At 42.6% G+C, this 17,966-nt stretch overlaps 1 protein-coding gene across 1 annotated transcript; it reads left to right on the forward strand.

The window, feature by feature from the left end:
- Positions 1 to 15,370: 15,370 nt before the first annotated feature.
- LOC125535073 (dehydration-responsive element-binding protein 2C-like) lies at positions 15,371 to 16,517 on the forward strand. The gene has a single exon (XM_048698133.1). It carries the CDS (start codon positions 15,399 to 15,401, stop codon positions 16,095 to 16,097), a length of 699 nt encoding a protein of 232 aa, XP_048554090.1. The 5' UTR covers positions 15,371 to 15,398; the 3' UTR covers positions 16,098 to 16,517.
- Positions 16,518 to 17,966: the final 1,449 nt, after the last annotated feature.

Genomic DNA, 17,966 nt, shown 5'->3' on the forward strand with positions numbered 1-17,966 from the left:
ATTCCCCCACAAGTCGGGATGAGACTCCGGACGAAAAAAACAAAAAACAAAAGGGGCCATATAAAAAAATAGAGAAAAGGCCCAAATAAAAAATGAGAGAAAAAGAGAGAAGGGACAATGTTACTATCCTTTTTCCACACTTGTGCTTCAAAGTAGCACCATGATCTTCATGATAGAGAGTCTCTTATGTTGTCACTTTCATATACTAGTGGGAATTTTTCATTATAGAACTTGGCTTGTATATTCAATGATGGGCTTCCTCAAAATGCCCTAGGTCTTCGTGAGCAAGCAAGTTGGATGCACACCCACTTAGTTTCTTTTGTTGAGCTTTCATACACTTATAGCTCTAGTGCATCCATTGCATGGCAATCCCTACTCACTCACATTGATATCTATTGACGGGCATCTCCATAGCCCGTTGATATGCCTAGTTGATGTGATACTATCTTCTCCTTTTTGCCTTCTCCACAACCACCATTCTACTCCACCTGTAGTGTTATGTCCATGGCTCACGCTCATGTATTGTGTGAAAATTGAAAAGGTTTGAGAACATCAAAAGTATGACACAATTGCTTGGCTTGTTATCGGGGTTGTACATGATTTAAATATTTTGTGTGGTGAAGATAGAGCATAGCCATACTATATGATTTTGTAGGGATAACTTTTTTTGGCCATGTTATTTTGATAAGACATAATTGTTTCATTAGTATGCTTGAAGTATCATTATTTTTCTGTCAATATTAAACTTTTGTCTTGAATCTTTCGGATCTGAACATTCATGCCACAATAAATAAAATTTTATTGAAAATATGTTAGGTAGCATTCCACATCAAAAATTTTGTTTTTATCATTTACCTACTCGAGGACGAGCAGGAATTAAGCTTGGGGATGCTTGATAGTCTCCAACATATCAATAATTTTCGATTGTTTCATGCTATTATATTATCTGTTTTGCATGTTTAATGGGCTTTATTATGCACTTTTATATTATTTTTGGGACTAACCTATTAACCGAAGGCTGAGTGCAAATTGTTGTTTTTTTTGCCTATTTCAGTGTTTCGTAGAAAAAGAAATATCAAATGGAATCCAAACGGAATGAAACCTTCGCGAGGATCATTTTTGGAACAAACGCAATCCAGGAGACTTGGAGTGGACGTCAAGAAACAAGCAAGGGGGCCACGAGGCAGGAGGGCGCGCCCCCACCCTCGTGGGCCCCTCGCACCTCCACCGACCTACTTCTTCCTCCTATATATACTCTTATACCCTGGAACCATCCAGGAGCACCACGAAACCCTATTTCCATCGCCGCAACCTTCTATAACCATGAGATCCCATTTGGGGCCTTTTCCGGCGCTCCGCCGGAGGGGGAATCGATCACGGAGGGCTTCTACATCAACACCATAGCCTCTTCGATGATGTATGAGTAGTTTACCACAGACCTTCGGGTTCATAGTTATTAGCTAGATGTCTTCTTCTCTCTCTTTGGATCTCAATACAAAGTTCTCCTCGATCTTCTTGGAGATCTATTCGATGTAATTCTTTTTGCGGTGTGTTTGTCGAGATCCATGAATTGTGGGTTTAGGATAAATTTTATCTATGAACAACATTTGATTCTTCTCTGAATTCTTTTATGCATGATTTAATATCTTTGCAAGTCTTTTCGAATTATTAGTTTGGTTTGGCCTACTAGATTGATCTTTCTTGCAATGGGAGAAGTGCTTAGCTTTGGGTTCAATCTTGCGGTGCTCGATCCAAGTGACAGAAGGGGAAACAACACGTATTGTATTGTTGCCATCGAGGATAAAAAGATGGGGTTTATATCATATTGCTTGAGTTTATCCCTCTACATCATGTCATCTTGCCTAATGCGTTACTCTGTTCTTATGAACTTAATACTCTAGATGCATGCTGGATAGCGGTCGATGTGTGGAGTAATAGTAGTAGATGCAGAATCGTTTCGGTCTACTTATCACGGACGTGATGCCTATATACATGATCATGCCTAGATATTATCATAACTATGCGCTTTTCTATCAATTTCTCGACAGTAATTTGTTCACCCACCATAGAATTTGCTATCTTGAGAGAAGCCACTAGTGAAACCTATGGCCCCGGGGTCTATTTTCCATCATATTAATCTCCCGTCAACTAGCTATTTCTGGCGCCGTTTATTTTGCAATCTTTATTTGCCAATCTATACAACGAAAATACCAAAAATATTTATCTTATTATCTTTATCAGATCTCACTTTTGCAAGTGGCCGTGAAGGGATTGACAACCCCTTTATCACGTTGGTTGCAAGGTTCTTGATTGTTTGTGTAGGTACGAGGGACTTGCGTGTAGTCTCCTACTGGATTGATACCTTGGTTCTTAAAAACTAAGGGAAATACTTACGCTACTTTGCTGCATCACCCTTTCCTCTTCAAGGGAAAACCAAGACATGCTCAAGAGGTAGCACGTCTGTTTGCCAAAATTACACGGCACGGTAACCAACCCAGTAAAGTACGCCACAGGAAATTTTTCACCATATGGGCGAACTCCATGAGGGTCGTACAATAGTATCTCCTGTAATTTTATGTCCATATTTTCCATTCCATTCTGCATAATATGCCGAGTTGATAGACACTACTGTAGGATACTGCTAACATGACACTACGATCAGAGACCCTTTACCGAAACTGTGTGCGATGCAATAATCACAAACGATGGTGTAAAAAACCGTCAAAAAAGGTGCAAAGCGTTTGCGATGGCGGAGCCGTGAAATACGGTTCAGATTTTAGTTGTGTGTGTGATGCAGGGCACACGGTTAATCCATTCAAACTGTTTGTGATGAGGAAGAACAATAGAAACGGGCAGCCATATCAATGTGTGTGCGATGCAGGACACACGGTTAATCCATTTGAACTGTTTGCGATGAGGTAGAACAACAGAAACAGGCAGCCATATCAATGTGTGTGCGATATACGGCATACGGTTCACTCGGACGAACTGTTTTCGATTAGGGAACACAACAGAAACGGTTCAACTTAACAAGATGTGTGTGATATGCGGCATATAGTTCACATGGATGAACTGTTTGCGATGGGACAAAAGAACACAAACGAGTCGTGTAAACAAGATGTGTGTGATACGTGGCAAACAGCCGACTCAGATGAACTGTTTGCGATGAGAAATTATAACACAGATGATCAATACGATTACTTCGTGTGCAATTCTGTGTGTACCAAAAACTTTGAAAAATGCAAGCTAGTTGCTTGCGGTGGCTAGGAGTATCGCACACGATGCGTCTACGGGACTCGTGTGTGATAATTAGTATGTTACACATACGTTTGCTTATGTTAACATGTGTGTGAATTTGCAATATGGACAGTTAATATGCAAATGCCTTCTGGACATCGGGCACACACTTAAACTCAATGAATTGTGTACGATACTAATATTTTCCATGAAAATTTATTACCTTGGGGTAACAACATTTGAGTAACATATATATAGTGGTTACACTATTCGACAAAAGGAGGATCTTCGTAACACGGTTTTGACAACCATATGGTCCATATGGTCCATATCTACATATTTAACATAGTAACAACTATCACATTTTAAGAGGCTAAGGGCCAACAACCATATGGTCCATATCTACATACTTATCATATATAGTACTCCCTCCGTCCCATAATATAAGAGCGTTTTTTATAATAGTGTAGTGTCAAAAACGCTCTTATATTATGGGACAGAGGGAGTAATAGCTAGCACATTTTAAGAGGCTGGGGGCCAACAACCACAACTATCCACTGGAAGCAGCTTGATCACGGCAACAGGGCATCTCGTCAATGAAAAGGAAGAGCCCTCCCGTGCCTTGGTAGAGCATGAGTAGAACAGTGTCTCCAATTTTCCAATATGGATGCATTGCCACGAGAAGCGAGAACTTGTTAATTTGAATGGTTCCATCTTTGCGGGAAATGCAGTACCTTGCAATCACTTTGGCGTTATTAGCAGACACAAGTGTAATTCGACCACGCCGGGAAATCGATCCAGGAACTGCTACAAGGGGCAATTTCTGTTGACATGTAGAATAAAAAACTATTGTAACATATCGTTGAAGATATATATAGTTTATGAGCATCAACATTAAAATAGGACTTTTTACCAGCGTTTTGTGCCCACAATTGATCGTGTTCAGTGTGTGCACCATAGGTCTAATTAATCTCATCCAAAAACCAATGTTCATACGCTGTGCTATCTCTGTCAGATTATCAACAAAGTTTATGACATGCTTCAAGTCCTTCCAGTGAAATTTGGTACGCTTAGTAACATACAGATCATTCACTATGCATTCAACATATCCTGCTTAAAAGGTAGAAAGGTATTATTTATTCAAAACATGGAAGAAGAATATATAGTGCGCATAAATTGGTAAATAGAATTTGTTACTACCTAGGAACGGAGTCAGAATATGATATCACAATTGGTTGCTTAAATAGTGATCAATTGGTTGCTTAAATAGTAATATGACAACATGGAGAAAGTTGAAAGGACACTAACCTCGACCATACTTTGATCGGTTGATGATGTTGGGGAAGTAAACATCCATGTTAATTAGACCAGGCTGTGGTGCACGCACTAGAATTTTATTGCCAGCTTTCAGTTCATAACACTTAGACATTTTTCTTCGAAGGTCCGCATTAAAATAGGACTGGTCATCTTTATCAAGTTTTACACTAACCGTCATTGTAAATCTATGCTGAGTTGTCAATATGACATCCCGGGAGTCATCAGCAAAGTAAAGCCCGAGATTTCCTTCTACTCCTGTTCTTGCAAAGCAAGGGATGTATTGCTTGAAATGATAATTAAGATCGTAAATTAGATATATTGAAATAACAGAGCAAGATGCAAATATGAGAGTAATTGATAGAACAGATCAATATATAGATGAAAGCAAAGTACAAAAATATAGAATTAAAAATAGATAATGTAACAAAGATTTGATGCAAATATATAGATAATGTAGGAACATATGGTATATGTTCACAAATTTAGGCCATGCCGACCGTGGTAGGTTGAGATTGAACATACCGAGCTCTTCCTCAAGTCATCCAGAATGGTGAGATAGAACTCCGTTTCCAACTGGCCACGACCACCGTTGCCCGATTTGTGCCCGCACTATGGACACATGAATGAACACCCACGAATCAGCTAGAACAAAAATGATTCCACGGTGATTTTCGCCGGTTGATTAACAGCGACGGACAGACTGCGATAAGAGATGAGTGAATATTTTGCTAATTAAGTTGATTACCTTCTCCATGAGAAAAATCCCCGGCCCAATCTCGCAGAAAACCCCAGTCGACTAGAGTCTAGAATGTCGGTGTAGATAGGCGGCGGAAAGTGGTAGGGGTGAAATCCCGTGCCATTTGGAGCGCGACCTACTCCCGCCGCCAACAGTCGTCGAGCTTAGGGTGCAGAGTTGTGGAGGAGTCTGCGGCGAGTGAGTGGGGACAAAGTGGGCGAGGGTTTTCTTTTTTCCTTTTGCATGTGTGAGTGAACACACACGGTTCGCACAGGCGACGGAGATGAATCGTGTGCGATAGTAAATCACCGAGATTGAATGTGAATCTAAATTTCCTTTGTCCTTCATCCATGAGTTTTTTTCTACGATAAACATAACCCCTGCTAATCACCGTGTTCAAATTTGACACTTTTTCGGGTTCATTTACAATATTTAGGGGATTATGTGCATGTTGTAGCCATTAATGCACATAATTCAAATTCAAACAATTGGTGCTTGAAAAGGTGCACAAGAACGGTCTAAAAAAACCATACTCGTGGTATTTAGTAATTTCTCAAGCCTTTTACAAGGAATGGGCAGAGATCTCAATGGATACGTGGCAATAGTCAACCATAAACGCGTCATTTACTAGGTTATCAATTATAGAACAATGAAATATGTGCTTGAAAAACATGACGCCTGACATGGTGCCATTGTATGGCCTCACCGTGCCCTGGTTAAAAGCTGAGAAGTTTTGATTTATGTGGTCATGCACGTCCTTCATAAATCGAAACATCACAGAGGAAGTTCAATGTTTTCGAGAGCGAAATCACCAAGATTGAAGGGGAATCCAAATTTCTATCCTAGTTTGTCACTTAGTTTTTTTCCAACGATCAACATACCGCCTCAAATGCAACGTGTTCAAATTTGACATTTTTTCCGAACTCATTTACCATATTTAGGGGATTATGTGCATTTTCTAGGCATTAGTTATGCACATAATTCAAATTCGAACAATCGGTGCACGAAAAGGTGCACAAGAACGGTCTGGAAAACCATGCTCGTGCTATTTAGTACATTCTCATGCCTTTTACAAGGAATGGGCAGATATTTCAAGGAAATGTGTGGCAATAGTCAACCATAAACGCGTCGTTTACTGCGTTAACAATTATACAAAAATGAAATACATGCTTGGAAAACTTGACGCCTGGTGTGATGCCATGGTATGGCCTCACCGTGCCCTGGTAAAAATGTCCTCATGCACGCCTTTCATAAAACGAACCATCACCGAGGAAGTTTCATGGTTTCGAGGGGGAAATCACCAAGATTGAAGGCGGATCCAAATTTCCTTTGTCCTTTGTCAACGAGTTTTTTTTCTATGATGAACATACAACCTGCAAACCATTGTGTTCAAATTTGGCACTTTTCTCGGTTCATTTGCCATATTTAGGGGATTATGTGCATTTCCTAGGCATTAATGCACATAATTCAAGTTCAAACAATCGGTGCATGAAATGGTTCACAAGAACGGCCTGGAAAACCATGCTCATGCCATTTAGTAAATTCTCATGCCTTTTACAAGGAATGGACATATATTTCGATGAAATGTGTGGTAATAGTCAACCACAAATTTTGTTTGTTTGGTTTTCAACTATAGAAAAAAATGCTTAAAAAATATGACACCTGGCATGGTGCCATGGTATGACCTCACCATGCCCTGGTAAAAATTTGAGAAGGTTTGGCTTATGTCGTCATGCACGCCCTTCATAAATCGAACCATCACCGAGGAAGTTCCATGCTTTCGTGATAGAAATCCCCAAGATTGAAGGGAATCCAAATTTCCGCCCTAGTTTGTCATTTAGTTTTTTCCAACGACCAACATACCGCCTCAAATGCAACATGTTCAAATTTGACATTTTTCCGGGCTCATTTACCATATTTAGGGGATTATGTGCATTTTCTAGGCATTAATGGACATAATTTAAATTCGAACAATCGGTGCATGAAAAGATGCACAAGAATGGTCTGGAAAACCATGCTCGTGTTTTTAGTACATTCTCATGCCTTTTACAAGGAATGGGCAGATATTTCAAGGAAATGTGTGGGAATAGTCAACTATAAACGCGTCATTTACTAGGTTAACAACTATACAAAAAATGAAATACATGGTTGGAAAACATGACGCCTGGTGTGGTGCCATGGTATGGCCTCACCATGCCCTGGTAAAAATTGGAGAATGTTTTCCTTATGTCATGATGCACGCCTTTCATAAATCAAACTATTACCGAGGAAGTTTCATGGTTTCGAGGGGGAAATCACCAAGATTGAAGGGGGATCCAAATTTCCTTTGTCCTTTGTCCACGAGTTATTTTCTACGATGAACATACAACCTGCAAATCACCGTGTTCAAATTTGGCATTTTTCCGGGTTCATTTGCCATATTTAGGGGATTATGTGCATTTCCTAGGCATTAATGCACATAATTCAAGTTCAAACAATCGGTGCATGAAAGGGTGCACAAGAATGTCCTGGAAAACCATGCTCGTGCCATTTAGTAAATTCTCATGCCTTTTACAAGGAAGGGACATATATTTTGATGAAATGCGTGCCAATAGTCAACCACAAATGTTTGTTTATTGGGTTTTCAACTATAGAAAAAATGAAATAAATGCTTGAAAAACATGACGCCTGACATGGTGTGCCATGGTATGACCTCACCATGCACTGGTAAAATTAGAGAAGGTTTGGCTTATGTCGTCATGCACGCCCTTCAGAAAATCGAACCATCACCAAAGAAGTCCGATGCTTTCGAGAGGAAAATCACCAAGATTGAAGAGGAATCCAAATTTTCTTCATTCTTTGCCCTGGAGTTTTTCCTATGACGAACATACACCCTGCAAATCACCGTGTTCAAATTTGGCATTTTTCGGGCTCATTTACCATATTGAAGGGATTATGTGTATTTTCTAGGCATTTAGCGCATATAAATTTAATCCAGCTAATGGTGCACGGGTGTGATGTGAGGGAAGTGGATTGCCGTTCGATCGCGGCGCAGCCTATGGCGCACACGCGCGATCCGGGTGGCTGGGGTTCCGATCAATCATAATGCAACACACAATAGGCTCAGCGCACACTATTTCCGGAAACGACGAAAATGAACCATGTGCGATAATGAACGAGCAAAATTGCAAGGGAAGCCAAATTTCTGTTGTCGTTTGTCGTTGAGCTCTTGAATACCACCGCACTGTATGGCTGCCCGGCTTCTCCGTCCCAGAGCTCTCTCCAGGCGTCGTCCATGGCACCACGACGCATAGTAACTGGTAAGGAAGCGATGGCATCCCGCCGCACCGCGTTCCTCACCGCCCGCGACCACACACATGGTAAGAAAGCGATGGCATCTCGCCGCGCCGAGTTCATCGCCGCCGGCGGCTAGATATTTACATGGGCGGACTTTGAGGCTGCCATGGCTGAATGGGTGGTGGATCTAGAGGCGGCCAAAGCCGCACAGAAGGAGCAGAAAAGGCAGAAAGCAATCAAGAAAAGAGAGTCCCGCCGCTGCAAGAAAAAAGAGGCCACACGCCGTGGTGAGGAGAGCTTGGCGGAGATCGAAGCACGGTGGACTACCGCTTACAAGGCCGGGAAGAAGAACGCCGGCATCTGGCCAGCATGCCCCGATGGCAGCATGTGAGAAGTAGTTTTAGTTTGTAGTATTAGAGAAAATTACCAGTAGTACTTTAAGCTTGTAGTATTAACGTACAATGTCGGTAAGAGCATCCTTTGAGGGCTTTGAGCGTTGATTAGCATGTGTGCCCGTGTGCGTTTTTTTTGCATTAATCATTAGAAGATCACAAAACTCACGGTTTCTATGCCTTACCCATCTGCGTTTTTTACGTTAATGACCCATAAATCAGTTACCTGTGAGATGTTTCCTAATAAACCAGGCGTACCATTGAACGAAAAAAAATCAAATACACATGTACATTTTTTGGAGACGGGATCTGCCAACTTTTTTTTCTCACACACGAGTATTTTACGCGCTTCGTCTGCGTTGTGTGTTTCCCCCGCCCAAGTTTCAAGTTTCATAGTGAAATTTTCATTATGCGTGTGATTTCAGAATTTATTACTCCAACCACATCCCCATCCTTAGTATCCCCCCTCGCGCCTCCCCCTACCGGCATCTCAAACCGTTGTTGCAACCACAGCTTCAACCACATCAACGTTCTGCTTGGATCCAGTCAGGTAACCCACCGATCTCTATCACGGCCCTAGCTTGATTTCTTAAATGGCGAGTGTGAAACATCCTCATGCCTCCAAATCCCCACCGCCAGGAGCTGATGGCGGTCCATGGCGCGATGGCCGCTGTGCGTGTTGACCCAGAGGAACACCTCGCCTCCGCCACCGCCGTCGACATGGTGCAGGCTCTGGCCCAGATGAAGTCCCCCAGCGACTACCCCCCAGGACATAACAGGTAAGATCTGACCAGCTAAATCTTACCAGTACCACTTGCAACGGCTATAATTTGTACGGTTGATGTATTAAGCATGTTTGTGCCTTGTTTATTTCAGTACTGCACATTGTGTGATGTTCAAATATTACCGTGTCCAGCTCAATTTCACCAATACCAACAAAAAACTTACAATACATGACTCAGGATATCACTAGAGATGCCGCCCATTTGCTATTTTTAGTGGATGCTAACCCTGTTGTACTTAACATGCATGTCCATGTACTTACGCAGGGTCATAACAGCCGATGCTGTTGTTTGTCGTCGAGGTTAGCTGCATCCCATGCCTTACAGCATTTCACATCATTTGTGCAATTGCAGTTTAACTTCTACCATTTACTGGTTGTCTGTAGGTACATATGTCAGTGGCACTGATCCACGCTTCAACCCGGAGGAACAGCTCGCCTCCATCGTCACTAACTTTGGGTGGGCTCTGGCCAAGTTGCAATTAATGGCTATGTTCTGTACGATCAATGTATTAAGCATGTTCTAGTAAACATGCCTAACACGTTTTTGTGACTTTCCCTATCTTTTTACAGACATCTGGGCCACTCTCTGCTCTGGCAGCACCTGCCTTGTGATATTTAACTATGCCAATTGCATTTTTATCAGTACCGGTTTCAATGTCTATTAAGCCTGTTGCAATTAACAGTTGAATCCATTTTTAAACAGTTGTATTTCAATGGCAACAAACTTACAAAACATGACTTAGGATGCTGTTAAGCCTGTTGCAACTAACAGTTGTATTTATTTTTTAATCTGTCCATTTGCTACCATGCTACTCTCCGCAATGAAGATATACTAGAGATGCTGCCCATTTGCTATTTTTAGTGGATGCTAACCCTGTTCTATTTAATATGCCTGTCCATGTACTTACGCAGGGTCATAACGGCCAATGGCGTTGTTTGCCATCGAGGTTAGCTGCATCCCATGTCTTACAGTATTTCACATCATTTGTGCAATTGCAGTTTAACTTCTACAACTGGTTGCCTGTAGGTACACATGTCAATGGCACTGATCCACGCTTCGACCCGGAGGAACAGCTCGCCTCCGCCGCCGCTGACTTTGGGCGGGCTCTGGCCAAGATGAAGTGCCCCAGCAACTACCTCTCAGGACTTACCAAGTCTGTACTCACCAGTTCAATCTTACCAATACCAGTTGCAATTAATGGCTATATTTTGTACGGTCGATGTATTAAGCATGTTGTAGTAAACATGCCTAGCACGTTTTAGTTATTTTCCCTACCTTTTTATAGACAACTAGGCCATCATCTGCTCTGGCAGCACCTGCCCTGTGATGTTTAACTTTGCCAATTGCATTTTTATCAGTACCGGTTTCAATGTCCATTAAGTCTGTTGCAATTAACAATTGTATCCATTTTTAAAGAGTTGTATTTTAATGGTTACAAACTTACAAAACCTGAATTAGGATGTTGTTAAGCCTGTTGCAACTAACAGTTGTATCCATTTTTAATCCGTCCTTTTGCTACTGTGCTACTCTTTCGCAATGAAGATATCACTACAGATGTTGCCGTTTTATTACCATTTGCTATTTTTGGTGGGTGTTAACCCTGTTGTAGTTAACATTGGCTTTCCATGTACTTACACAGGGCTACAATGGGCGATGTTGTTGTTTGCCGTCGAGGTTAGCTGCATCCCATGTCTTATACACCATCTATTCCTAAATATAAGTATTTTTAGAGATTCCAATATAGACTACATAAGGAGCAAAATGAGTGAATCTAGATTCTAATCTAAACTATATCTATAAAACTATATACATCCGTATATAGTTCATATTGAAATATCAAAAAAATACTTGTACTTAGGAACATATGTAGTTGTATTTTACATCATTTGTGCAATCTCAGTTTAGCTTCTAACATTTACTGGTTGCTTGTAGGTACATATATGAGCGATACTGATCCACGCTTCGATCCCTTTTGCGTATGGGACAATGAGATATTCATGAACACGCGTCAAGTGAGGAAACTAAAAAAAGATTGTTAGACGAAAGAAATGGGTGATTGGAATTAAGCTCTTTATTTACACTTTGTCGGAGACAATAGTGAATTTTAGGATGGTAAGTAATGTTTTGCCTTTTCCCTCTGCCCATAAAAGTTACTCTATTAGACCTCAGTATCTGATATTTTTCTCTTTTCAGTGGTTTCCGAAGCTATTTCCTGATGATTATCTTGCAAACTACATGACCGGAGTGAAGGCAACTAAGGTTAAAGTATATAATTCATGCTACCATGATAATGCTCTAGAAGTCTTCCTGAAAGCGGTGAAGGGTGGGCGGACGATCGTCATAAGGGGTTGGACAAAAGTGGTTCGTGCTTATGGCATGCAGGAAGGCACATTATGGGCATTTCACTTCTTCAACACTGTCGGCAGTCAAAATGATTTACACTTGTCTCTTCACATTTACCATCTTTAAATATTATGGTTCATCATAGTTAATTGCTGCCTAATCCTATAATTACTGAACATATTGTACTGGCAATTTTATTTATGGATTTGTTGTTGAACCATTGTGCTGAGAATTTGAATTGCACGTTTCATATTTCAAAACTTCCAATTCAAACAATAAATTACAGGCAAAATTAAAAAGAGAACAGACGATCATGGAGCTTTGCAAACGGTTCTGGCAGTGAAAGCACTTGTGATGGATAGCCAAATGTCACACAATTTTCTACATCAAATTGTGTGTGATGTAGTTCATAAAAGCAAACAGTTAACCAAGCCAGAGCGTGTGTGATAGGTACACCTTTCACACACGAGTGTATATATAAAACTGTGTGGGATGTACATACATACGAAAATGTTTCCCTGGATTGACTGTGTGGGGTGTACATAAGAACGGAAATATATTCCTTGGATTGACTATGTGTGATATACATACTAACGGAAATGTTTTTCTGAGATTCACCGTGTGGCATGTACATACGAACGGAAATGATTGGGTTTCGATGCCTCGTCCGATCACACACGGCCCCAGCCCGTATCCCAGGAGGGCATATCCCCGGTGATTCCTGGGTCGTGTGGGAAGGACCCCCCTATCGCCCACACTTACTTGGCGACGGTTCCAAATGCCGTCGCGGAAAGGGGTTAAAAACCGTTTATATAGCACCAACGCGTACTAGTGAGAGAATCTCCCGTTTTTGCATAAATACCATGGTACAAAATCCGACATATCAAATTGTGGGAGAGGTATAGCAAGAATCCATGCAATATCGATGGGCCAGAAAGTTTGAGCAACCAACTCCTCATTCCATCGACCAGTTGCAGGATCAATGAAATCACTAGCTTTCGAAAGCAGGTGATCTCCCTGAGCTATAACCACCTTCCTGGTCGGTGACTTGGGAATCCACTCATCATCCCACACATTGATCTGACTACCATCTCCAACTCTCCATATGTGACCTCTCTTGAGCATTTGCACCCCTGCTATAATGCTTTGCCAGGTAAGGAGGATCTCTTTTTCAAAAATGCATTCAGCAAGTCACAATCTGGATAATACTTGGCTTTGAGAACACAAGCACATAGTGAATCCGGGTTATCAATTAATCTTCATGCTTGTTTTGCAAGTAAGGTAAGGTTAAAAATAGTGAATATCTCGAAACCCCATCACACCTTCTTTCTTTGGTAGACACAACTTCCACCATGCGACCAATGCATTCTCCTCTGATTGGCACCGTCACCCCACCAATAATGCGACATCGCGTTTGTAATTCTTTTACATATTTGTTTTGGAATTTTGAAAACCGACATTGCATAAAATGGTACAACCTATACAACTGATTTGAGTAACACTTCATTTCCTCCTGTTAAAAGTTGCCTTTCCTTCCACCCCATAATTCTTTTCATAACCCTATCCACTAGAAACTGGAAAAAGTCCGTCCTATCTAGACCTACAGTGGAGGGTAGGCCTAGATACGTATCTGATAGTGCCTTCGTCATTATATTCAGAGTATTGCAAATTTTCTTCTTTATATCAACACCAATATTAGGGCTAAAGAAGACACTAGATTTGCCCATACTAACCTTCTGTCCCCAGGCTGCATAGTAGGAGTTAATGGCTTCCTTAAGACACTCAACATTATCATTATTGGCTTTCATCAGGATTAGCGAGTCATCTGCAAATAAAAGATTAGTGATAGCAGGAACCTCTATACAGACTTTCACCCCTTCCAATCTTCCTTCCTCCTCGGTTTTATTGAGCAAAGCAGTTAGACCTTCATTACATAAAGGAAGTAGGTGTCTTTTTTGTGTTTGTATCATCTTGATGCTTTATTGTGAGCCAATAAAATCATCTTTTATCAAAAAAAGAAGGATGATTTGATTGGCTAGACCAGGATTCCACACCCGCACACCCACCCTCCTCCGACAAATCCTCGTTAGGCTGGTCATAATGGTAGTATCATAACTAGTATCATGCATATCAACTAGGCAATTTTGATGAGATGTCATAACATTAAATGAAGAAAGAGATAATGGAGTATCATAATAAATGTTATACTACTTTATGTCATGCATGATAATAAATAAAGTACTACATGATACTAATATATGATACTATGTATTAGAGAGGTAGTATCATACACTAGTATCATATGCATGATACTACTATATGATACTCCCCATTACAACCAGTATTATGAACCCAAAATTGCCGAAAAGCAATCATCTCCCTGCGCCCTGTGCGCCCCAAAAATGCTAGACACATGGACTGTCCACTCAATAATTTTAAGGACTGGCTGACCTATTTTGTTTTAATTGGCCAAAGTAAACCTCTCCTCCGAGGCTCCCACAAAAACCTGGGCTTTTTCAATGGTGATCCCTATACGTCATTAAGGAGAATAGCACGCCGAGCCGCCGGCCGGAGAAGCAGGGAGAGAGAAACGGAAGCACGCCGCGTACCCACCGAGACCGCTGCCAGAGCATGAGCAATACAAGGCCAGCTGTGCGTTCAGGGGCTGCGACACTTGCATGCATGCATGCATCCACGCACGGATACACGCGCCGAGTGCACGTGCGAGCGCTCAAAACCTAGAGCTCTTCCGCCGATGTCCGATGGTCGATGCCAAATCCTAGCTGCCATGGAACGAGCTAGGCCACGTAGCACAGTCCGTACGACCCTGCACAAAAGCCATGCCCTATTGCTTGCTCATGCCATGGTGTCGTCGGAGGAGAGAGAGAGAGCGTATGCACTGCTGCACACACGCAGACCCTCGCGGATGGATAATCACACATGTGCTAGGCACTGAGAAAAAGAAACATGGAGAAGAAGCTCGTCCAAATCCAAACCCGGGCGGCTCGCTGACCAAGGCGTCGTCGCCTGAGCCCGCGCGCGTTTGCCGACAGGTAGCCGCCACGTGGCCCCGGCGCGGAGACTCGTGGAGCCCACGGCGTCGCCCATGTGTCCTGCTCGCGCGGCCCCACCCCTTCGTGTCGAGCGGCCTCCTTACTTGGCGCACGCGTGGGATACCTCGGACGCACACCCTACACGTCGCCTCGCCGCCGTCTTTCCCGCCCTTCGCTTTTCCACTTCACCTGTATAAATATCCGCCTCCCAGTCCCAGATATTCCAACACACTCATCGTCAATCTATCTCATCTCATCAATGGAGCAGGAGGTGGTTGCGGGGATGAAGCAGAAGAAGTGCTGCCCGCTCCGGCGGTCGCGCAAGGGCTGCATGAAGGGCAAGGGCGGCCCGGACAACCAGCAGTGCCCCTTCCGCGGCGTCCGCCAGCGCACCTGGGGCAAGTGGGTCGCCGAGATCCGCGAGCCCAACCGCGGCGCCCGCCTCTGGCTCGGCACCTTCGCCACCGCGCTCGACGCCGCGCGCGCCTACGACGCCGCGGCCAGGGCGCTCTACGGCGACTGCGCCCGCCTCAACCTCTCGGCGTCGCCGTCCCAGATGCAGCAGCACCCTCCAGCTCAAGGCAGTGGTGGCGCCAATGGTAATTCGGCGCCAGGGACACCGTGCTGCTCCTCCAACAACTCCAACTCCAGCGCGTCGACCCCGACCGGGACTCCCACGGACATGGACTGCAGCGCCTGGATGCAGCCGTCTTACTGTTACAGCACGGCGGAGGCGCCGGAGGACTTCGAGGCGTACGTGACGCGACTGCCCAAGGCGGAGGACTTCGGACTGGAGGGGTTCCAGGAAGTGCCCCTGGAAGTGCTGGCCGAAGCCGGAGGAGGGGTCAGCATATGGGACCTCTCCATCGCCCCTGACATGGCTGCAGCAGCCGCTTCTTCAGCTGCTGCCAGTGCCTGCACTGTCCCCCAACAGCCGCTGCAGCAACCCAGCTGCTGAGGTCCAGATCGACGTCGACATAGAAAGTAAGGAGTGGCCGTGATATATAGTGCATATACAGCATGCGGCATGCTGGTCACTGGCCGTGGTGCATGCAGCTAGATAGCTACGTAGTTAGTACTAGTATTTGCTTTTTCTCCGTCGTCGCAGTAGCATACTAGCATTAATATTGGTGGGCAGGTGAGAGTGCAAGTGTGTGTATGATATAATCGTGCGTGGGAGCAGGGGTAATGAAATGATCAGTCTAATGGTGTGTGCTGCTGCAGCGGTGCTATTGCAGATATCCAGAAAGCAGCAGGTAAGTAGTGACTTAGGGCATCTCTTAACACATATCATCTGGCTGACTCCATGGAATTTCCGTCCCTCAAATAAGGCGGACTTCGACTTTCCAAACAACCGGGCACACCGACCTTTTATTGATATTGATTTTAAGATTAAATTGTACACAATAAAAGATCCTTGAAGAAAACCTAAAAATAATTAGAAAACCATGCTCAATACTCCACCCCTCACTTTGGACCCCGGCAAGCAGGAGCCACCGACTGACCGACATGTGCCTTGTTGACATGGTGCGTATGCGAGAAAAGCATTCACGTCCACCGTATAAAAAAATTAAAAAAAATTAGTCTTATTGTATAAAATAAATTTACGTCTACTTAAAAATACTCAAACCATTTTATGTTTCAATACAGATCTATATACGTGATTGTATATACATTCCATGTCCAAAAGTGATCTATATACGTGATTGTATATACATTCGATGTTCAAAAGGAAGTTTTTCTTTAATATGTTTGAATCCACTAATCTATTAAATTATGATGTAGTCCATTCTTAAACTAATATAAAAGCATTTAAAATATTAAAATAATGATCTAAAAGCTTTTATAATTATAAACGCTTCTATATTAATTTACAGAGGGAGTATGTGAGTTTTTTCACACACTTCATCGGCTTCTTAGACTAGTCATAATAGGAGTAATTTCAGCAGTAACTTCGAGTCCAACACAGCAAATATGTTACTCCCCACCGTGACTAGTTTTATTTGTCTAGCTAGCACTCACTTTCTTTTGCGCATGCATGCACACACGCTCATTCCCTTTCTCTGGGTCGGTCTCGCGCGATCTCTCTAGCTCTTTCCATCTCTCACCCATGACTCTCTCTCCCTCTCTACGTCTATGCCCCCTATCTCTCTATTTCTCTCATAAACACAATATTTTTATTAGCTCCCACTCTGACACACACACACTCTCTCTCTCTTTCTCTCTCGCGCGCGCATAAAACACATGATCGATCATTGCTAGCTCATTCCCTTTCTCTTGGTCGGCCTCGCACGATCTCTCTAGGTCTTTCCATCTCTCAAGCCGGAAGTACCTTTCTACACCCAGTATTTGCTCCTGGTATGAATAGTAAAATTAAAAAACTAAAAAAAATGTTCAAAAAATTCTGAATTTTTTTGTGACATACTTTCACAAATGTTTGATGTGCACGCAAAAATTTATTGCGAAATCACATTGGTGGAAGGCGTGCCAAAAAAACAAAATCAGAGCTCCAAAATGCTTTTGTAAGTAATACTTTCAGAGCATCGATTTTGTATTTTTACCACGCCTTCCATCAATGTGATTTTGCGATGAAATTTTGTAGGCACAACAAACATTTGTGAAAGTATGGCACAAAAAAATTTCATAATTTTTTGAATTGTTTTTAAATTGATTTGATTTTACTGTTCACACCAGGAGCATTTGCTCCTGGGTGTAGAAACTCCACGTCCCCCGGAAGTACCTTTCTACACCCAGGAGCAAATGCTCCTGGTATAAATAGTAAAATTAAAAAACTAGAAAAAATGTTCAAAAAATTCTGAAATTTTTT

This window comes from Triticum urartu, chromosome 1 (genome assembly GCF_003073215.2).
Source record: "Triticum urartu cultivar G1812 chromosome 1, Tu2.1, whole genome shotgun sequence".
NCBI classification, from domain to species: Eukaryota; Viridiplantae; Streptophyta; class Magnoliopsida; order Poales; family Poaceae; genus Triticum; species Triticum urartu.

Excerpts from the sequence above, each read along its gene's own strand:
- LOC125535073 (XM_048698133.1), top strand. The coding sequence starts at position 15,399 with ATGGAGCAGGAGGTGGTTGCGGGGATGAAGCAGAAGAAGTGCTGCCCG.